Source organism: Canis lupus, chromosome 1, assembly GCF_003254725.2.
Source record: "Canis lupus dingo isolate Sandy chromosome 1, ASM325472v2, whole genome shotgun sequence".
In the NCBI taxonomy this organism is placed as follows: Eukaryota; Metazoa; Chordata; class Mammalia; order Carnivora; family Canidae; genus Canis; species Canis lupus.
This window is the reverse complement of record NC_064243.1, coordinates 106,788,108-106,809,568: the sequence shown is the minus strand read 5'-3', so window position 1 is coordinate 106,809,568 and position 21,461 is coordinate 106,788,108. Positions and strand designations below refer to the sequence as shown.

The 21,461-nt window shown below is 52.0% G+C and overlaps 2 protein-coding genes and 1 long non-coding RNA gene across 9 annotated transcripts in view; 2 read left to right on the top strand and 1 right to left on the bottom strand.

Annotated features, from left to right (window-relative positions):
• AP2A1 (adaptor related protein complex 2 subunit alpha 1) overlaps positions 1-9,516 on the top strand; it is a 32,464-nt gene extending 22,948 nt beyond the window's left edge. Inside the window, exons 8-24 of one of the 2 annotated variants that reach the window (XM_049093444.1) lie at positions 2,810-2,960; positions 3,256-3,424; positions 3,556-3,693; positions 3,927-4,109; positions 4,566-4,663; positions 4,900-5,131; positions 5,230-5,397; positions 5,479-5,642; positions 5,942-6,007; positions 6,348-6,404; positions 6,512-6,594; positions 6,714-6,804; positions 7,874-7,996; positions 8,110-8,226; positions 8,328-8,397; positions 8,625-8,759; positions 9,077-9,516. In XM_049093444.1, the coding sequence (XP_048949401.1) occupies positions 2,810-2,960; positions 3,256-3,424; positions 3,556-3,693; positions 3,927-4,109; positions 4,566-4,663; positions 4,900-5,131; positions 5,230-5,397; positions 5,479-5,642; positions 5,942-6,007; positions 6,348-6,404; positions 6,512-6,594; positions 6,714-6,804; positions 7,874-7,996; positions 8,110-8,226; positions 8,328-8,397; positions 8,625-8,759; positions 9,077-9,154 (2,123 nt within the window). In that variant the 3' untranslated portion in view covers positions 9,155-9,516. The remainder of the gene's footprint in view (positions 1-2,809; positions 2,961-3,255; positions 3,425-3,555; positions 3,694-3,926; positions 4,110-4,565; positions 4,664-4,899; positions 5,132-5,229; positions 5,398-5,478; positions 5,643-5,941; positions 6,008-6,347; positions 6,405-6,511; positions 6,595-6,713; positions 6,805-7,873; positions 7,997-8,109; positions 8,227-8,327; positions 8,398-8,624; positions 8,760-9,076) is intronic. The other variant, XM_049093445.1, reaches the window with a different exon arrangement.
• On the bottom strand, positions 949-14,126 carry FUZ (fuzzy planar cell polarity protein). Of its 6 annotated transcripts, none has more exons than XM_035711445.2 (11): positions 13,774-14,117; positions 13,390-13,511; positions 13,021-13,105; positions 12,838-12,906; positions 12,536-12,640; positions 11,556-11,753; positions 11,336-11,431; positions 10,914-11,020; positions 10,770-10,834; positions 10,620-10,694; positions 9,295-9,778 (listed from the first exon to the last, which is right to left on the bottom strand). In XM_035711445.2, exons 1-11 carry the CDS (start codon positions 13,882-13,884, stop codon positions 9,552-9,554), a joined length of 1,260 nt encoding a protein of 419 aa, XP_035567338.1. In that variant the 5' UTR covers positions 13,885-14,117; the 3' UTR covers positions 9,295-9,551. The 6 variants fall into 6 exon arrangements, with proteins under 6 accessions (XP_035567339.1, XP_035567338.1, XP_035567343.1 ...); XM_035711450.2 differs by having other exon boundaries at positions 13,730-13,864; XM_049093455.1 differs by lacking the exon at positions 9,295-9,778 and adding an exon at positions 10,034-10,411 and having other exon boundaries at positions 13,774-14,121.
• Positions 9,777-10,482, top strand: LOC125752446 (uncharacterized). Its single transcript, XR_007401957.1, has 2 exons — positions 9,777-10,042; positions 10,222-10,482. It is a non-coding gene; the product is annotated as an uncharacterized LOC125752446 (long non-coding RNA).
• Positions 14,127-21,461: the final 7,335 nt, after the last annotated feature.

Genomic DNA, 21,461 nt, shown 5'->3' with positions numbered 1-21,461 from the left:
TCGTGTGAGCCAGGTCACACGCCAGGGGTGTCTGTGCCCTCCCAACAGAACTGGTGAGGGGGAGTCATCCCTGCAATATGAAAACAGGGAGGCTGAGGCTTGGAGAGGAGACCTTACCCTTCTAGGCCCAGGCAGTGACTTAAGAGGCAGAGACTGACGCCACCATCTGGCTCCAAGTCCTTTGGACCTCTACCATATAGGCCATGGCTCACCCTGAGCTCCCATTTCCTCAGCTCCCCTGACCTCACAGAGCAATTTTGAGGGACCCCATGCTATGTGGTCAGCATGCAGCAGGTGATTGATAAGCTCGTTCCCTTTGGTTCACCCAGGGTACTGAGCATCCGCTGTAGCCAGGGACTGCTGTGTGGCCCTGAGTCTTTACAGCCAGATGTGCACGAGCATGTGTGTGCACACATGTGTATATCTGTGAATGCATGATCAGGTGTGCAAGTCTGTGTGTGTCCACACGTCTGTGTGTGCAAACATACCAGAGTGTGCAGGCATATGCCAGTCAACTATAATAATGGAGGTGACACCAGAGGCCCCTTCCAGACTGTGAAAGCCAGTGTTGAATTTTGTTACATGGCCTTAGGGAAGCCTTGTTCCCCCTCTTGGCTCCTTTCTCATCCTGTAAGGAAGAGCTCAAGCCTCAGGCAGATCTCTAAGCTCACTTGCATCCCAGGAGCCCTGCCTCATCTTTTGGGGTGTGCCCAGAGCAGGCACCTCACTTCCTCTCACCCTCTGCGTTATAGGAATTGTAGCCATGGCCCCAAGCAAATGGTGCCGGGGAAGAGAGGCCATCCCCAATTTATCTACAAGAAATTTCTCTGATACTGTTATTATGAAAAATTTTTCCAATGTACAGACAGGTAGAGTACCCACCATCTAGACTTCACATTTTGTTGTGCACACGTGCTCTTACTTTGCTCTTTTTTTCCTGAAGTGGTGTTTTTTTTTTTTTTTTTAAGATTTTATTTATTCATTAGAGACACAGAGAGAGAGAGAGAGGCAGAGACATAGGCAGAGGGAGAAGCAGGCTCCCTGCAGGGAGCCCGATGCGGGACTCGATCCTGAGACCCCAGGATCATGCCCCGACCTGAAGGCAGACACTTAACTGCTGAGCCACCCAGGCGTCCCTTCCTAAAGTGTTTAGAAATCAGAGACATCATGATGGTTTTATCTTATATTTTGTGGCACATTTCTAAAAACTATAGGCATTTTTTTTCACAGCAGCAATTCTGTGGACACACTTGAAGAGCTAACAACAGCTCCCCAGTGGTCTCGACCCACTGTGGATTTTCTTAATTATCTCCGACATACAGTGTTCAAAATAGGATCCAATCAGGATGGAAGTGGGTTTTTTTTTTTTTAATTTTTAAAAAGATTTGTTTACCTATTTTAGAGAGAGACAGAGAACGTGCAGGGAAGGAACAGGGGGAGAGAGAGAAAGAAAGACTCCCTGCTGAGTGTGGAGCCGGATGTGGGTCTCTATCTCACAACCCTGAGATCATGACCTGAGCTGAAATCAAGAATCGGATGCCCGAAAAAAAAAAAAGAATCGGATGCCCGATCAACTGAGTCACCCAGGCACCCCTTAAGATACAAGTATTGAAGGAGGCCTGGCTGGCTCAGTCAGTGGAGCATACTGCTCTTGACCTCAGGGTCATAAGTTTGATCCCCACATTGGGCATAGAGATTACTTAAAAATAAAAATTTTAAAAAGAAGAAGAAGTAAAAGAAACAAATGTTGAATTTAATTATTTCCCATAAATTCCTGCCTTAATCTAGAAGGATTGCCTCTTTATTCTGTGACATTGACTTTCACCCCAACTTTTTATTATGAAAAATTTCAAACATAAAGATCACTTGCAAGAATAGCATAATGAGAGAGGCCCAGAGACCCAATGGAGACAGTTAATGCTGCTCTTTGTGCCCTTGTTGGCTTGCTCTCTCAAACATACACTTACTTGCTCCCTTACTTGACAGAAATTGCAGACATCATAATGCCCCCACTCAAAAATACGTCTGCATGCATTTCAGGAGACCAAGAATGCTATGCAAAACCACAGTGCCCCTTGTCACACCTGAGAAGAATCAGGATCACTTCACAGCAGCATTTGCTGTCCAGGCACCATTCAAACCACCCCCATTGTCCACAGCTTTATTTGAATGGCTTGAACAAAATACAGTACAATCGAGAACCACAACTTAGATCTTATTATGTCTTTGTCTCTTTTGGGGGGTCTGGAATAGCCCTCCCAACCCCTACTACCTGTTTTTGAAGAAACCAGAAGAGTTTTGCGTTGTAAGGGTATCCCACATTCTGGATTTGGCTCAGAGCTGCCTGTTTCCTGTACCCCGAGAGCTACCTGATATATTTGCGTGCAACATTTTTCCCTATGCACATGGTGTGACCTTGCATTCCACAGAATGGCAGTTGTTGGGATTTGTGTCAGCTCCGGTTGGTGTGTGTGTGTCTGTCTCAGGCACTCAGATGGCTCCTCGAGGAGACCTCGGTTTCACAGCATCTCTGGGAAAGGTTTCTTTGCTCTATGAGAAACCTAAAGGGTATCAGTGTTGCAGACTGGGAAACTCACAGGGGTGGGAGTCAGCGCAGAGCAGGGCAACCATCGAGGTCTGGAGCGGTATCTTCCCTGATCACCTGGAGACCAAGGGTGAGTTTGAAGGAGCAGAGATCCCAGCCCGCACCCTTCCTGTGGAAGATGAGAGCCATGGGGTGGCCCCCTGTCCAGCCGATGGGCAGGGCCTACAGAGAGCTCATCCCGGGACATGCCCTCCATTTCTCCAGAGGATGCTGCTGTGAAGGGGCGGCTGGTGGAGTGTCTGGAGACCGTGCTCAACAAAGCCCAGGAGCCCCCCAAGTCCAAGAAGGTCCAGCACTCCAACGCCAAGAACGCTATCCTCTTTGAGACCATCAGCCTCATCATCCACTATGACAGGTGCCTGCCTGGGGCTGCTGGGGACCTGGACTCCTGCATCCTAGGAGATTGGGTCTGGGAATTGTGACTTCTAGGTGGGAGGGCAATGAGCTGTACACTGTTAGCTCACCAGATTGGGGCTGGACCCCTTCTGGAAAGCAGAATTCCTGACTCTCTTCATTTGGGCTCAACAGCCCAGATGTCTGGGTCACCAGGAGCAGTTATGACCAGGAGGAGGGCCAGAGTTAAGAGCCGGATCCTGAGGGTCCTGGAGGAGGCCCTGCTCACAGCCCCCTTCTCTGGTTCTTGCCGGCAGTGAGCCCAACCTCCTGGTGCGAGCCTGTAACCAGCTGGGCCAGTTCCTGCAGCACCGGGAGACCAACCTGCGCTACCTGGCCCTGGAGAGCATGTGCACGCTGGCCAGCTCCGAGTTCTCCCATGAGGCGGTCAAGACCCACATTGACACTGTCATCAACGCCCTCAAGGTACTGCACGTCGGAGCCTGCCCCAGGCCAGCCCCTGTACATTGGCCTGTATATCTGCTCCCTCAGAGAGGTGCAGGGCTCAGAGGCCAGTGCAGAGCCTAGAACATACCCCACCTGCTCTCCTCCCTCAGACGGAGCGGGATGTCAGCGTGCGACAGCGGGCGGCTGACCTCCTCTATGCCATGTGTGACCGGAGCAATGCCAAGCAAATCGTGTCAGAAATGCTTAGGTACCTGGAGACAGCTGACTATGCCATCCGTGAAGAGATTGTAAGTTCTGGGAGGAGCTGGGCACTTGGACTCTTGTATCTGCAGGAGGAGGGAGCTGGGGGCCTGGACCCCTGGGTCTGAGGGTGGAGGGTCTTGGGACCTAGACTCCTGGGTCTGAGGGAGGGGGGGCTGGGGTTTCCAGATGGGAACAGTGGTGAGCCCAGACTTGATTATTCCACACTATGACGTGTGTGTGCACACACTCACACCTGTCCTCCCTCCCTGGCTGGCAGGTCCTGAAGGTGGCCATCCTGGCTGAGAAGTATGCAGTAGACTACAGCTGGTACGTGGATACTATCCTTAACCTCATCCGCATTGCGGGTGACTACGTGAGTGAGGAGGTATGGTACCGTGTGCTACAGATCGTCACCAACCGTGATGACGTCCAGGGCTATGCTGCCAAGACCGTCTTTGAGGTCAGCACCCCCACCTCACCCCCATAGTAGGGCAGTGAGGCAGAGTAAGGACAGCTGAGGTTGTGGGGCCAGCCACCCGTGGTCACCATCCTCCTCCCTTGTCCTCAGAGCAGCCCCCACCAAGGGACCTGGGGGCCGGGCCTGCACAGGCCACTGTGAGGGTTAGTGGGCCTTGGGGCAGCACCAATCCCCAGGTTTGGCAGTTTCCTACTCCCTCTGCCCCATTAAAGGGGGCCAGGTGGCACCTGATTTTACCACTTTGTGAGCAGGAGCCAGTCACTTAACCGATCTGGGCCTCAGTTTCCCCCATCTATTATCCCTGCCACATCATAGCATCGTGAGTGTTCGGCAAGTTAATGGGCGTTGAGGGCCTCGCCCTGCTCCTGGCACCCCTGAGCAGTCCTAAGTCAGGACATGTTGCTCCTGTTATCCTCACCCGTCCTGTCCTGCCTCCAGGCGCTCCAGGCCCCAGCCTGCCACGAAAACATGGTGAAGGTTGGCGGCTACATCCTCGGGGAGTTTGGGAATCTGATTGCGGGGGACCCCCGCTCCAGGTGAGAGGGTGAATATGTGTACTTCTGAGGGGTCCAGGGCCGGTGGTGATGGGGCTCCCAGGGATCCTCTTGGCTTCTCACACAACCATGTGACTGCAGGAGAAACCAGCTCCCAGGAGCCTCTGGGACAGTGTATCACAAAGGCCACTGCCCTGCATGGCCTCTTAGTGGGGGAGGGGCACTCCAGGAGGAGGCAGGGGAGCCACCTGCTGATGCCCCCCTGCCCCCCTGCACAGCCCCCCAGTGCAGTTCTCCCTGCTGCACTCCAAGTTCCACCTGTGCAGTGTGGCCACCCGGGCTCTGCTGCTGTCCACCTACATCAAGTTCATCAACCTCTTCCCGGAGACCAAGGCCACCATCCAGGGCGTGCTGCGCGCCGGCTCCCAGCTGCGCAACGCCGACGTGGAGCTGCAGCAGCGCGCTGTCGAGTATCTCACGCTCAGCTCGGTGGCCAGCACCGATGTCCTGGTCAGAACCACGGGCCCTTCCTCCACCCCTGTGCCTTGATTGCCCTCTCCTCTGCCATGGGGCTGTCCCTGACCCACGCTTGCCCTCTGCCCACGCAGGCCACAGTGCTGGAGGAGATGCCGCCCTTCCCGGAGCGAGAGTCGTCCATCCTGGCCAAGTTGAAACGCAAGAAGGGGCCTGGGGCCGGCAGCGCCCTGGATGACAGCCGGAGGGACCCCAGCAGCAATGACATCAATGGGGGCGTAGAGCCCACCCCTAGCACTGTGGTGAGTCCCCAGGGCTAGGCCCATGGGACTGGGTCCGCTGGCCACTACTCCTTTCTCACTTCTACCTGCACCTTCCTGCAGTCGACGCCCTCACCCTCCGCTGACCTCCTGGGGCTGCGGGCAGCCCCTCCCCCAGCCGCACCCCCAGCGACCTCGGGTGCAGGGAACCTCCTGGTGGACGTCTTCTCCGATGGCCCAGCTGCCCAACCCAGCTTGGGGCCCACCCCCGAGGAGGCCTTCCTCAGGTACCACCTGCCTGGGCCCTGGGCTGTCCCCTCACAGCCCCCACCCCCTCCCTGTCCCTGTGCCTCTGTCGCCGTGGCTGCCACTTCCCCTGGCCTCCTCTTTCCCTCTGGCCACTCTGGACTCTTGGCTGACCCTAGCCACCCTGTGTCGTCCTTCCCCATCACCATGTCTCAGCCTGCTCTTCCTTCTCTCTTTCCCTCTTCCCTCTTTCTCTTTCTCCGGCCCTCTGCTGCCTCTCTGGGATTGGCTGCCTGCCACGCCTGTCTTCTCTTGTCTGCTCTGGGATTGGATGGCCCAGCGAGCTGGAGCCGCCTGCCCCTGAGAGCCCCATGGCTTTGCTGGCTGACCCAGCTCCAGCTGCTGAGTAAGGGGTGGCCTCAGGGTTGGGGGGCAGATTTGTGTCCCCAGGGAGGGTTAGGGGGCTTCAAGCTCTTATCAAGGGGGTCCTGATGAGCTGCAGAGGCAAGGATTTGGAGGGGAATCAAAGTTGGGGTTCTCTGACAGGGGGCAGGGGTGGCAGCACACACCAGCATCCTAATCCCTTTAGAGGCAATCGCCAGCCTGCTTCTGGTGTTCTTTGGGGGAATCTGGGTATATGCATTCCGGGGTTCTGTCCTTTGAGGGGTTACTGTCTCCCACTTTTAGCTCCGGGTCTTCTCTAGCCCCCAACTTGTTCCCATCTCATTTGCTTTCCCCACCTGCAGCCCAGGTCCTGACGACATTGGGCCACCCATCCCAGAAGCTGATGAGCTGCTGAATAAGTGAGTCATGGGAAAGATCAGGGAAGGAATGGGGACAGGTGGGGAGCACAGAGTGGGGCCTAGACAGGCCCCCTGGCATCCTGAGCTTCCCCACCACCCTCACCCAGGTTCGTTTGCAAGAACAATGGGGTCTTGTTTGAGAACCAGCTGTTGCAGATCGGAGTCAAGTCGGAGTTCCGGCAGAACTTAGGTGCGTCCAGAAGGGGGTGGTGTGGGGATGGGGTTTCCAGGACACTGGGGCTTGGGTGGTATCTGGAGAGGAGATTGAAGGAACTCAAACTGAGCCCTGCCTCTCCCCGCCCTCCGCAGGCCGCATGTATCTCTTCTATGGCAACAAGACATCGGTGCAGTTCCAGAACTTCTCACCCACTGTCGTCCACCCTGGAGACCTCCAGACTCATATCCTCCCGGCCTGGCCCAGCCCCCTTCCCCTCCCCCGGTCCTTCCAGGTCTGCCTTCCTGGCCACTGGGAAGCAGATGGACCCAGGTCCTGAGCCCTGGTCAGTCTTCTTACTTGAGATCCTGAGCATATGGTTACTTGATACAGGGGTGGACCTCTCCCCGCCCAGGACAGCCTGAGGACAGTGAAGTGATGGGATAAGTGTGCCTCAGTTTTTCCCTGTAAGGCCCCTTCCATGCCCTGACCTCATCCTCTATTGGGCTCCATACCCCCGATTCGAGTACCTCCCACACTCAAGAGCCAGGCCTGGCGGTCTTGGTGCTTGCTGATCAGGGTCTTCTGTGTGATCTGAACCAGTCACTTTGCCTCTTTGAGCCTTCCTATCTGAAGTATAGACCCTCTTCCTTCTCATAGTGTTGTTTTTGAAGGTCAGTGTGGTTGGAAAACTCTAGAAGGGTGGCTGGCATAAAGGAAGGTGTCAGTCCTTTATCCTTTCTCTGATAGTGGTTTTCATGCCCATGAAATGACAGCAGCTAGGGTCCAAAGCTTTGAGGACTTTTTCAGCTCTTAGCTTCATTCAGTTGTCAGCATTTCCAGAGGCTCCCACAGGCTCAGCTCTGCACTGGGAATGGTGGGGGGCAGGGGCAGAGATGCATAAGACCCCATCCTTGCAAACCTGATGGTAGAGGTGATACTGCTGCTGCCATTTTTGGTGGCCTGACCATGCCAGACACACGAACAAGATGGGGCTGAGGTCAAGTAGCTTGCCTGTAGTCACTAAGGTGGTAAGATTTAGGATTCTAACTCAAGCCAGCCATCAGGGCCTCAGAAGGCTTCTGCCTTAGTACGCTGACGTGTGCCCCAATGGAGGTCACAGAGCCCATGGTGGAAGGCCGGAGTAGGACCCAGTGGGTGGCCAGAGGGCTCACTTGAGTTTGGGCCTTGTAGGCTGTGCCGGGGACGGCAGGGCCGGCCCCTCAGAGGCCTGCAGGCTGGGGCTGTGGGGAAGGTTTGGAACCATTGGAGGTTCACGGCCTCTTCCTGGCTTCCTTGACCCCCGGCGGGCACAGCTAGCGGTGCAGACCAAGCGTGTGGCCGCACAGGTGGACGGCGGGGCGCAGGTACAGCAGGTGCTCAACATCGAGTGTCTGCGGGACTTCTTGACGCCCCCGCTCCTGTCCGTGCGCTTCCGGTGAGTGGGGCGGGGCAGGTGAGTGGTGCTGGGGTAGTGCCCAGCGGCTGAGCCGCGGAGGTCTCCTGGAGGCGGGGCGGGGGTCTGATGGAGCCTTCTTGGCCCCCTGCCAGGTATGGGGGCGCCCCCCAGTCCCTCACCCTGAAGCTCCCGGTGACCATCAACAAGTTCTTCCAGCCCACAGAAATGGCAGCCCAGGACTTTTTCCAGCGTTGGAAGCAGCTGAGCCTGTGAGCAGCAGGGGGGCGGGGCCGCAATGGGGGCGGAGCTGCAACAGGGGCAGGGCTGCAGGGGGCTCCCCAGTACTGACCCGAACCTTCCCCACCCCCAGCCCCCAACAGGAGGCGCAGAAAATCTTCAAAGCCAACCACCCCATGGATGCAGAAGTCACTAAGGCCAAAGTGAGTGACCACTAAGCGAGACAGGAGAGGGGCCCCTGGACTCACACCCCAGTCCTGCCTCTCCCTAACTGGTCTTTGGGGAGGGGACCCCACTTTTCCATCCGGTTTCCCCCATCTGTAAAGTGGTGTAGTACAGTTCCCACTCGCAAGGGTTTTGGGGAGCTGGTTTGCCACTGCCTGGTGGCTACCAGATCTGGCCCCCTCTGACGGCTGCCCTTCTTCCCCAGCTCCTGGGGTTTGGCTCTGCTCTCCTGGACAATGTGGACCCCAACCCTGAGAACTTCGTGGGGGCTGGAATCATCCAGACTAAAGCCCTGCAGGTGGGCTGTCTGCTCCGGCTGGAGCCCAATGCCCAGGCTCAGGTGAGTGGTGGTCTAGGAGGTGGCCCTGAGGCTGACAAGTAACCCCTTGCCTCACTGTGCTCTTTTTTAATCACATCCCTGTGCTGTGTCCCTGTGTCCTCTGTCTACTGTCTGCCACTCCATTTCCTTTCCACTCTTCTGAGTTTCCTCCCCCCCCCCCCCCCACTTTTTGCTTTTATTCCTGCCTCCTCTCCCTTCCATCACTTTTATCCTTTGGCCCTTTTTTTCCTCTTCAATCTCTCTTGTGTCCTCCTCCCCTGGGTTCTCTGTCCCCTCTGCCTCCTCCCTGAGTCCCCACTGCCCTGTCCTCCACCCAGATGTACCGGCTGACCCTGCGCACCAGCAAGGAACCTGTCTCTCGTCACCTGTGTGAGCTGCTGGCCCAGCAGTTCTGAGCCCTGGACTCTGCCCCCGGGGATGTGGCCGGTGCCGGGCAGCCCCTAGGACTGAGGCAGCTTTGGTGGATGGGGCAGCGAGGGGACCTCCACTGGTGACAGGGAAGACCCCAGGGGTGGGGGGATGCCTGGGACCTTCCTCCGGCCTTTTGTATTTTTATTTTTGTTCATCTGCTGCTGTTTACATTCTGGGGGGTAAGGGGGAGACCCCTCCCTCCCTTTCCCCCTTAAGCACAGAGGGGAGAGGGGCCAGGGAAGTGGGCGCCTCCTCCCCTCCCACCCCACCCCATCGTAGCCCCTCCTGCCCTCTCCCCGTCCAGGGGCTGTGTATTATTGTGAGCGAATAAACAGAGAGATGCTAATAGCTGTGTCTGTGTTAAAGGCTCACACCCAGGGGTCAGAGGAGTGGGGTGAGGGCATGCAGAGTGTGGGTGGCCAAGCCCCGCAGCCCATGGGTAGGACTTTGGGGAGATAGCAGCAGCAGCAACCGCCGTGGCCCCAACTGCAGAGCCACCAGCCGCCATCCCGTGCCGGGCTCCTCGGGCCCGGACACCAGGTAGCAGGCTCTTGGCACCTGGGTCCTCTGGACTGCATCCTCCACCTTCTCCTCTGGTGCCCCCGGCTCTGGAGGAAGGACAGGAAGGGCCAAGGTGACCAGTGGGCCCAGAAAACTAGAATGCCAGCCTGCAGGAGCAACACCACACTTGAGCCTAAGTCTTGAGTCCTCATGGGTGAAGGCCTCATGGCTCCAGCTGGCTGGCAGTTGCGTGAAGAAAGACCTGGACCTTCTCCCCCTTCTTCCCAGCCAGCCCCCGTCCTCCACTTTCCTGGGGATGCTGTGTGCAGCCCTGAACAATCTGCTTAGCAATACAGATCACAGACACGCAGGTATGCTGACCAGGTGGCAGGCACTGGGCTCCAGGCACAGCCCTTGGAACCCTCCCACTTTACATGGGGAGGCAGGTGGGGGAGGTGGAGTCACAAACCCAGGAGGGGCCAGTCCTGTCCCTTCCTTCGTCTCCCTAGGGCCTTGGGGGTTCTAAGACCACTTTTCCTTCCTAATCTAGGCTCTGTGGAACACCTTCACCCTGAGGGGCATATTGTTGGCAAAGTCTATACTTGCAGCAGTACAATGGAGTGTGGACATGAGAACCAGGCTGACTGTGAATCATGGCTCCCTGCTGCTTACTAAGTGAGCCTCAGTTTCTTCATCTGTAGTATCAGAATGATGATATAGCGAGCCATCCCTCACCTGACCTATGATGATGAAGTGAGTCATTATGTATATAAGCACTTGGCGAGAGATTAAATCCCAGGGTTAACTGTTAGGCATTGCCCAGTAGATTGTGCGTTTCTAGGCTGGGACCTCCCTGCCCTCTGCATCAGTGTGGATGCCCCGTCCTCCCTGTGTGATCTGAGACTCAGTCCTAACATGTGCAAAGAGGGCACACTATCTGCCGCTGACCTGGTGGAAAGTGCGTGGCGGTGACCAAGGTGTAGAAAGAGCGCAGGAGGCGCCGACGCTGCTCAGGAGAAGGCTCTGGACCGGAAAAAGAGGGTGACAGATAGCCCCTCCTGGGCACAAGCCCCTCCCAGCCTCGTCCTCCTCAGTCACCTTGATCCCCAGAAGGTTCCACCGTGAAGAGGCAACGTTTCAGTTCCAGGTGGAGAAGCAGTAGCCTGTGACAAAGGAGGTGGGGTCATGGCCAGGGCAGAGGGGATGAGGCCCCCCCAACCCACGCCCCCGTCCGAGCCCTACCCGAGGATGTCCACGTGCAGGGGGAAGCCAGCGGGCAGCGTTCGGGGTCCCAGCGGCACGCAGGCCCGCAGCAGGTCTAGCACTGGCTGCCACCAGCGGTCCAGAAGCTGAGGCCAGGCGGGTGGGTGAGGGCAGGGGCGGGTACTAGGGAAGGGGCGTGGCCAGGGAGAGGAGGGGCCCACGAAGATAGGGGAGCAGAGAGGACCAAGGAAAGGGCCAAGCCCGGAGGAACGGGATTCGAGAACGCAGACGGGAACGGGAATGGAACCGGGTCCAAGGAGGTGGGGCCTACTGGAGGGGCGGGGCCGGCGAGGGGTGGGCCCAGAGCAGATGGCGCCTGCAGGGCAAGGTGGGGGGAGAGGGGGTGGACTGGCGGGCCAAGGGCGTTAGAGGGGAAAAGCGGGGACATGGCGCAGACTGACCTGTGGATCCAGCTGGCTGAGGGGAGGGCGCGGCCCGCAGAGCAGACACAGCTCCAGGCCCGGCAGCAGCGTCAGGGTCAGAAGCCGGTGCGGGACCTGAAGCGGGGAGCCGCAAGGGGTGGCCGCAGCTCCGCCCCTCCCCACCGGAGCCCCGCCCCTCCCACTGGAGCCCCGCCTCCTCGCGTCCCACCTGTCCCCGACGCCCCGCCCCCCAACTCACCGTGGGACTCCCGTGCGGCAGGTACACCGGGTAGTCGCGAGCGGCCTGAGGTGGCAGGGACCCCACCAGCCAGGGGAGCAACACAGCCTCCGGCGTCCCCAGCCGCCACCAGCTCTCTGTTGCTGCCACCACCCGGCCCGACACGACCAGGCAGCCAAAGGCCGTGCCCACCGCTTCGGTGAACCCAGCGAGGGCTTCCTGGGTGAGGAGACATGAGCAGGGGCGGGAATGACTTCGCAGGTGGGCGAGGAGTGTGAAGAGACCCACATACAATTCAGAGCTTGCCTAGTGGCATGCTCATGTGCCTCACCCTCCTTCACTTTCACATGCAAGTACAATCCCCAAGTCACACTAAATTAAACAGTAGGGTGGCTGCTCCCTAACATGACACGTGGTACTGAAGCAGAAAATCACAACAGACACAGGTGTGGTGTATTGAATCCTACTATGTCTCAAGAAGGTGCAATCAGCCACCTTCTCCTGCTTGGAGAGGTCAAATCACCTGCACCTAGTCACACCATGGGAGGCCTGCATGCCAGGGGAATCAAATAGAACCACATTTAAGGAAGCACAGATGGAAATTCACCAGCAAAAGGAACAGCATGTGCCAAAGCAAGGAAGTTGGGAAGCTGTTGGGATCGGGGGGACCCCTGAGGCAGCTGGGGGAAGGTGGATTGTGGAGTTAGCAGATGTCAGGGTGAGCACATTGGTGGGTTTCAGATTCCACAGGTCCTCAAACACGAGGCTGAGGCATCGGGAGCTTGTCCTGGGAGTGATGGAAGCCATGGGATGGCTGTGAGCTGGGGAGAGGTGGTGGGGTAAGCTCTTTGTGTAGAAAAACCCCTCTTAGGCCAAGTGGGGGTTAGAACAGAAGCCAAAAGGATGAGAAAAGGTTGAGGCAACGGTCCAGGGGTAAGAGGATGAGGACTGAGCCAGGGCCACAGTGACAGGTTTAAGGGTTCCCAGTGCATCCTCAGTACCTGCAGAAGAGACCCCTCTGGAGGAACCACGCAGTCCACACACTGGGTCAGATCCCCAATGAGCTCCGAGTCCCCCAGGAAACTGTCAATGAGGCGGTAACTGGCCTGGCAGGGGGGAAGGAGGGATGAGCTTAGGACCCAGGTGGACCCCAGATCTGCTGCCTCCCCTTCAGAAAACTAGCCCTGCTGAGCCCGGTTCTAGGGTCAAAAGACCAGGCTGCCCCAGGGGCTGCTGGGATCTGTAGTTCCAAATGTCAGTGATCTGGAATCCTAACTTCCATGCTCCTGTCCAGCAGCCTCACCCTCAACTCCTTCTTCAGTCTCTCTACGTTGCGGATATTGGTTAGTTCTTCAAGTCCTACAAGAAGAACCTAGAAGAACCAAATAAGAGAGGAGGGGCTGGGGATCTGGACTCCTGATGTGAGGGAGGACCTTCCTGAGAGCTCAGATTTCTGGGTTTGGGGAAGAGGCCTGGGGAGTCTCACCATGGCCCCAAACACCATCTGGAGTAGTCTCTCCAGCCTCAGCTCCGAGGTGCCCTCCTCAGATGACAGAACAATGAGGGTGATGCTGTGAGAAAGGAAGGTGAGAAGGAAGAATGAGTCCAGGCCAAGGAAACAGGGCCATGAGGAGAGCAGAGTCTGCCTTTGCTCCTGGATGCTAGCTCCATCCTGTGCCAGCCAGCACAACCTGCTTCTCATACAGAGAAACTCAGGGGTCAGAGAGGGTAACTGGCTTGTGGAAGATTCCACAGTGAAGTACACAGCTGGCCTTGGAGAGCTGGTAGGGCTAGGGGCTCAACAGGGGCCGTGGCCCAGGCCCTGTCCCTGCCCCCAGAGATACCGCTTGGAGACCTGTCATGGAAGCTTTTCCACACCACGGTGGTGTCCTCCGTCCTTGCAGAACTCAGCTGCACCTCGAGATTCTGCCCAAACATGTGGACTCCATTGAGAGAACCGATGACAGAGAACGGGAGCTGGGGAAAGGTTGGGGACATCAGACAGGAGCCCCCAATCCCCTCCACCTTGAGACCCAAGTGTCCAGGGCCCCCGCCCCCTCCTCTTTCCGGATCCCCTGGCCCCACCTCTTCTGGGAACCAGGATTATTAGTCCATTCATTGCACCCTTGACTCTCTAAACTCAACTCTGAAACTTCTCCAGACCCTACTCCCTTGAAGACCCAGAGAGGACGTGCCTAGCCGCCTTCTATTTTGGAGATCCAGGCATCTAGGGCCCCACCTGCTGGCGGGCGGGGGCGCCGCCGCGGCTGCTTCTGCAGAACAAGGGGACTCCGCTGGAGGCCGCGAGGCAAAGTAGATGCACGGTGCCCTCCGTCCCTTCTTCGCCCATCTGGAACCCCCTCCAGTCCCCTCGTGGGGGCAGTCAGTGACCACTTTGGGGCATGACCGTAGTCACACTAAGTCGGGCTACCGGTCGGCCGTCCCAAGCTGCCAAAGGGCGAGATGGGGAGCTGATTGGAAGAGAAGTGGACTTCCCGCCTTCTTCATCCAACTCAAACCATCCCTAGGTCTTTATTCTAGCACCTCCCCCAAGCTGTTAGGTTCTCTTCCTCTTCAACCGGAAGTCAAATGCCCCTAACAAAGATGGCGCCCGTAGTTCTTGTAGACTTTCGTAATTTCTCTTTGAAATGGTTTGATTCCATTTATTTAAAAAGGAGAATGAAAAGCCCGGTTTTAAGGTAGTGACAGCGCCAAGGCGTTGTCTAGCAAGCATCAGGTAGGCTAGGATATCTCACTTTCTAAATTTATAAATAGCTGTGCTCCAAAGATGGTGGCGGCGCCGAGGCGTTGCCTAGCGACCACATTCCGTCTCAGACTGTAAGAGCCGTTCCCGGTTCAAAGATGGCCGCCTGTCGACTCGCCAGCAAAACCGAGAGAAATACCGTCTCCCCCTTCACCCTTGCGGATGGTTTGGTCCGGCCAACGTTGCCTAGTAACCACCAAAAGAGATGGTTGTTTTTGTTATTAGGAAAAAGAAAGATGAAATGCTTTATTTTCCAGAACCATAAAAATAAGAGTATTTCTGCAGTAAATTTATACATGTTGGTGCAGCATGCCGAACGTGAAAATGCTCCTCCCCCAAGTCCTTTCCCGAAACAAAAAGTTGACAGTTTAATACCCAGTATTCACAAATTTGGCAAATATGTTCACTGTGACAACGTTGCCTTCAAACTTTTTCTCATAAGACCATATAAAGAGACGTCGTTTAAAAAAAAATATCTTTTTATAATCAACGTTATGGATGTAACAAAATCAATTTAGCTGATCCTGGATTGACATACGTTAGCTTCTTTCCTCTGTGCGTTTAAACTGATAAAGTAAAATTTCATTTAGTTACAATTTTAATCAGCTAGAACTTTTCTCTTTTGTGAGAACAGTAGCCTCCATTCACCCAAATGTATTTGCAAAATATATAGTAGTGTTAAAAAACACTTCCTTTCAGACATATTTTGCCTGCATTGTAGACTTGATTTTTTTTTAAATATTGATTTATTTATTTTAGAGAGCACAGCAGAGGGAAAGAATCCCAAACAGAGTCCCTGCTGAGCCCAGAGCCGGACAAGGGACTTGATTTCCTTGAGATCAAGGAGATGATGATCTGAGCCAAAATCCAGAGTCAGATGCTTGATAGACTGAGCAACCCAGGCACCCCTCTAAATTTGATTTCTAATAGCTCATAATATTAAGACATTTATCTACACACTAAATTGCATCAACTTTTAGAGGAATAAAATATACATAACATAGTGAATTAAGTATGGAAGTGCGTAGCTGGCTCAGTCGGAGGAGCATACAGCTCTTGATTTTGGGATCGTGAGTTTGAGCACCATATTGGGTGTAGAGATTACTTAAAAAAAAAAAAATGAGGCAAGGGTGCCTGGGTGGTTCAATTGATTGGGCATCTGACTCTTGATTTCAGCTTGGGTGGTGATCTCAGTGTTGTGGGATACAGTCCCCTGTGGGGCTCTGGGTTCAGTGTGAAGCCTGCTTGAGGTTCTCTCTCTTCCTCTGCCTCACTCCGCACAAGCAATCTCTCTCTCTCTCAAATAAATAAATATTTTTTAAATGAAGTAAAATAGGGATCCCTGGGTGGCGCAGCGGTTTGGCGCCTGCCTTTGGCCCAGGGCGCGATCCTGGAGACCCGGGATCGAATCCCACATCGGGCTCCCGGTGCATGGAGCCTGCTTCTCCCTCTGCCTGTGTCTCTGCCTCTCTCTCTCTCTCTCTCTGTGACTATCGTAAATTAAAAAAAAAAAAAAAAAAGTAAAATATTAATTTCTTTCTGGGTTCTATGAGTTTTTCTTTGGTACATTTATATTTATTATGATGACTACTGAGATATTTGGATGTGTTTCAACTGTCTTTTTTTTTTATTACTGTCCTGCCTGTTTCATGTTTTTTTTTTTTTTTCTGCTTTCCTATCTTTTTCTGGATTATTATTCATTTCCTCAAACCATTTTTTCCTCGCTCTTCTGGTTTCTATTTTTTTATTTTTTATTTTTTTATTTTTATTTTTTTAATTTATGATAGTCACAGAGAGAGAGAGGCAGAGACACAGGCAGAGGGAGAAGCAGGCTCCATGCACTGGGAGCCCGATGTGGGATTCGATCCCGGGTCTCCAGGATCGCGCCCTGGGCCAAAGGCAGGCGCCAAACCGCTGCGCCACCCAGGGATCCCTCGTTTCTATTTTTTAAATATTTTTTTCTTTATTTATTTATGATAGTCACACAGAGAGAGAGAGAGAAAGGGGCAGAGACACAGGCAGAGGGAGAAGCAGGCTCCATGCACCGGGAGCCCGACGTGGGATTCGATCCCGGGTCTCCAAGATCGCACCCTGGGCCAAAGGCAGGCGCCAAACCACTGTGCCACCCAGGGATCCCATGGTTTCTAATATATACACTGTAACACATCTCTTTTATTTTTATTGGTTACCCTTGAAATTTTACCATACACGTTTAATTTAGCAAAAAGTTAAACAAGATCTTAAGCACTCTCTCAAATAATACAAAGAGCATATAGCAGCTTACCTCTGTAAAACTTCATCCAGATAACCAATTAGATGTTGCATTCATGACTTTTTTATGCTTTCATTGAATATTTTTCTTATTTTATGCAGTGTTTATTTGTAATTACATAAGTATTTATGATTCATTTCTCTCCCATTTCCTTCTTGCCTCTCAGACCATCCTTTCAACATAATTTTAAATTTGCCTCCTTCTTAAAGTACATCCTACTGGAAAGTTGTTTCTTTCTTTACCACACTTCTGACACCAAATGTGTGGGGTTTCCATATCAAGCAATTCTCCAGTTCTCTGTGGACACCAAGTGGATGTCTTACAAGTCAATTCATTTCTGACACTAACCACCTGGAGTCAGCATAGATCTGGAAGGTCAAGGGGATCGCTGGGTGGCTCAGCAGTTTAGTGCCTGCATTTGGCCCAGGGTGTGGTCCTGGAGTCCTGGGATTGAGCCCCAGATCAGGCTGCCTACAAGGAGCCTGCTTCTCTCTCTGCCTGTGTCTCTGCCTCTCTCTGTGTATCTAATGAATAAATAAATAAAATAATTAATAAGTAAATAAATAAATAAGTTTCCCATTGAGTTGGGTTTTTTTTCCCCAACAATTATATAAAATTTCTCCCAAATCTGCCTACTCTTTCTCCATATTTTCTTGATAATGGGCTGATCTTTATGATTGTGTTAGTGGCAAGCTGCTTCTAAAATGATTCCCAGTGATCTCCACCTCCAGCTACTCAGTATCTTTTCTCTTTCCGGGTGTGTGCATGGGACCTGTAGCTTGCTTTTAACAATGGAATTTATCGGAAGCAGTGGGATGTCACTTCTGAGATTAAGTTATAAATATTATGACTTCCATCTTGCTTGCATTTTCTCTTCTGTCGGTACTGTCTTGCTTGTTCTGATATAGCCAATGCTATGTTGTGATGCACCCAAAGGGGTGGTCCTTGGAATTGAGGACAGTCCCTGGCCTACAGCCCATGAAGAACTGAATCCTCCTAATGATTACAAGAGTACAGAAGCAGATCCTTCTCCAGTTCTGCCTTGAGATGATTACAGGGCTGCCTGATGCTTTGATCGAAGCCAGTGAGAGACTCAAACATACGAGCCAGTGAAATCAGAATTGGATTCCTGATCTATAGAAACTCTGAAATAATTAGTGTTGTTTTAAGCCACTACGGTGTTTTTTTTTTTTTATTGTATTTATTTATTTGAGAGAGACAGAGCATGAGTAAGGGGGAGGAGGCAGAGGGAGAAGCAGTTTCCCTGCTGAGCAGAGAGCCCAATGTAGGGCTCGATCCCAGGACCCTGAGATCATGACCTGAGCTGAAGGCAGACCCTTAACCAACTGAGCCACCCAGGTACTCCTTAGGCCACTAAGCTTTGAGGTAATTTGTTACACAGCAAAAGATAACTTAGATAATGTCCTTTATTTCTCTCAACATTTTGCACATTATGGTACATTATGAACCCAACCATTGCAGGACCTAAAGTCCTGGAGGTGGGGATGTCACATCTGTTAACTGTTCTTTCTGTGGACTCTAACTTATAGTCCTTGCTTCTGCGGTGGTGGTCTTTGATCTGAACTCATTACCTGCTATTGACCGGAGTTCTATAAGGAGTACTGACTTCTACTTTTGCAAATTCTCAGGAATGTTACCAACCTGGAACGAGTTCAACTGCCCTGGGATGCTCTTGCTTAGCTGGAGAAAAAGACTCGGTTTTCCAATTCACAGCTACATTCAGGTTCTGTAATGCCAATGCAGCCCCTTCCCTGTGCAGGCAGTTCTATGCCAACATCCCCTTTTTTGTTAATTTTTGGCTGTCTTGGGAAGCCCCTGTGGCTTAGCGGTTTAGTGTGGCCTTCAGCCCAGGGCGTGATCCTGGAGACCTGGGATCCAGTCCCACGTTGGGCTCCCTGCATGGAGCCTGCTTCTCCCTCTGCCTATGTCTCTGCCTCTCTCTCTCTCTCTCTCTCTCTGTGTGACTATCATAAATAAATAAAATCAAAAAAATAAAAAATAAAAAAAATAAAATCTTAAAAAAATTTTTTTGGCTGTCTTTTGGGGGGACAGTGGGGAGGGATTCTTGAAGACCTTTCATGAGGTCTACCTTTTAAGAAACCACCAATGTTGCAAAAATAGTATTATTACACCTAATCCATCATAATGCTAGAAGCTGAAGTCCAGGCTAAAATATCTAATTGTTCATTTTTACCATTTGTAATATATTAACAGAGATGTATTAAAAATCAGTTAAGGGTGCCTGGGTGGCTCAGTCAATTAACCGCCTGGCTTCAGTTCAGATCATGATCTCAGGGTCCTGGGATCGAAACCCACATTGGGCTCCCTGCTCAGTGGGGAATCTGCTTCTTCCTCTTCCCTTCCCCTTTTCCTTGTGTGTTCTTTCTTTCTCTGTCTCAAATAAAATCTCTTTAAAAATCAGTTAATAGGGATCCCTGGGTGGCGCAGCGGTTTGGCGCCTGCCTTTGGCCCAGGGTGCAATCCTGGAGACCTGGGATCGAATCCCACGTCGGGCTCCCGGTGCATGGAGCCTGCTTCTCCCTCTGCCTATGTCTCTGCCTCTCTCCCTCTCTCTCTCTGTGACTATCATAAATAAATAAAAATTAAAAAAAAAATCAGTTAATACAACCAGTCATACATTCAGCTTATCTAAAGAAAAGTTTCCTTTTACTTAATAGGGTGGATTTTAATTTTAGGAAGTATTTTAATCGTCTTACCTGTTGATCATTTTTCCTTTCTCCAATTTAATCTTCCTTATACTTTTATGTGATCCCTGGGTGGTGCAGCGGTTTAGCGCCTGCCTTTGGCCCAGGGCGCGATCCTGGAGACCCGGAATCGAATCCCACGTCGGGCTCCCGGTGCATGGAGCCTGCTTCTCCCTCTGCCTATGTCTCTGCCTCTCTCTCTCTCTCTATCATAAATAAAGAAAAATTAAAAAAAAATCTTCCTTGTACTTTTATTAAAATTGAATTACACTGGCATAAAAAAATGGGAGCTGCTTTAAATTAAAAGAAATTTAAGAGAGAAAAAAAGAAAAGAAATTTAAGAGTTATAATGTCTAAATATGTTTTTGGCCTTTGGATCCTAATGTAAATAAAACAATTGAAGAAAGACATTTTGAGAATCAGGGAAAGTTGACTGTGGATTCGTGTTAGATAATACCAAGAATAATTTTGTTAGGGGTGATAATGGCATAGTGGCTATGTAAGAAAATGTCCTCAAGGTTTTTTTGTTTTTGTTTTTTGTTTTTTTTTTGTTTTTTTTTTTTAAGAATTTTTATTTATGGGCAGCCTGGGTGGCTCAGCGGTTTAGTGCCGCCTTCAGCCCAGGGCCTGATCCTGGAGACCTAGGATACAGTCCCATGTCAGATTCCCTGCATGGAGCTTACTTCTCCTTCTGCCTGTGTCTCTGCCTCTCTCTCTGTGTCTCTGAATAAATAAATAAAATCTTTTAAAAAATGAAGTTTTATGTATTCATTTGAGAGAGTGTGAGCACAAACAGTGGGAAAGTAGAGAGAGAGAGAGAAGCAGACTCCCTGCTGAGCTGGAAGCCTGGCTGGGGCTCCATCCCAGGACCTAGAGATCATGACCTGAGCCAAAGGCAAGCCGCTCAACCATCTGAGCCACCAGGCTCCCCATCCTTAACTTTTTAGAGAGGTTTGCCAAGCAGATAGAGGTAAAATGATGATGGGATGTTGGGACTCTGCTTTAGAAGGCTTCAGCAGGCACATCTGGGTGGCCCAGTTGGTTAAGCGTCTGCCTTCTGCTTGGCTCAGGATACCAGGGTCCTGGGATTGGGCCTTGTGTAGTCAGTCAGTCTCCCTGCTCAGTGGGGAGCCTGCTTCTCCCTCTCCTCCCTGCTCCTGCTCTCTCTTGCTATCTCTGTCACTATCTCAATCCGTCTCTCTCAAATAAAGTCTTTAAAAAGAATAAAAATAATAAAAGACTTCAGCAAAGAAAATTAAAGCAAAAAGGGACGGATAAGGTAAATGTGACAAAATGGTGATATAACTGTATGCAAGAGGAATGCACCCTTTTATCTTGAAGTACATTACCAAACGGCAGGAGGGCAAGTTATGCTGATTTACAGCCCCTTCTAGACTATGTCTGAGCCCAAACTCCCCCGACTTCATTGGCATCATTCTTTCCGATATTAATTAGCACGACAAAAGCAAAATGCTTTTTAATTGGTGAAGATAAGCAATTTTCAGGGGTTTAATTGCCATTTTAAATTGTTTTGTATGGGAGAAGAGAGAGCCTTCATACCAGTAAAAAAAAAAAAAAAGTATTTCTCTTTTCCTACGTTTTTATTGATGAGTAAGTTATATTTATGTAGTAAAATTTCAGTCAATACATGTTACAAACGACTTTCCCAGTTTATCATATTTTTTTTTCAACTTGGCTTATGGAGCCTTTTGAACAAATTGATCAATATTTTACGTTTCCTGGCTTTGCTATGATGATAAACTCTTTTCCCAGTCTTCAGGATTATGCGGTGTGTTCCTTTCTTCCTTCAGCTATTTTTAAGGTTTCATTTGTTGCATTTACATTTTTAATCCACCTGGAATGTATTTATGTTCTAGGCTAGTTTCTGGCCGCTCTCCCAGAAAACAACAATCAGGTGTTGCCTAGCAACCGCCACTTGGGTTGGAATTGGGCTTCTTTGAGAGGGAAGAACAGCTGCACTCCCCTCCGAGTGGCCGGCAACCCCAAGCGTTGCCTAGTAGCGCCATTTCAGAGGATGTGATTGGACCCTTCACACGACCCTCCCCCCATCTCTCCGCGGCAGAAAAAATTTAACCAGAAACCTAATCTCGCCGATAGAAAACTAGGGCAGCGTATGCGTTGCATAGCAACCAGGTCTCCGGCCC

Coding starts and splice junctions, on each gene's coding strand:
- FUZ (XM_035711445.2), bottom strand. CDS start 13,884: ATGGGCGAAGAAGGGACGGAGGGCACCGTGCATCTACTTTGCCTCGCG. Junction 11,754..12,535: donor CAGAGGGGTCTCTTCTGCAG/GTACTGAGGATG, acceptor CTCCTCACCCAG/GAAGCCCTCGCTGGGTTCAC. Junction 9,779..10,619: donor CGCCACGCACTTTCCACCAG/GTCAGCGGCAGA, acceptor TCCTTCCTCCAG/AGCCGGGGGCACCAGAGGAG.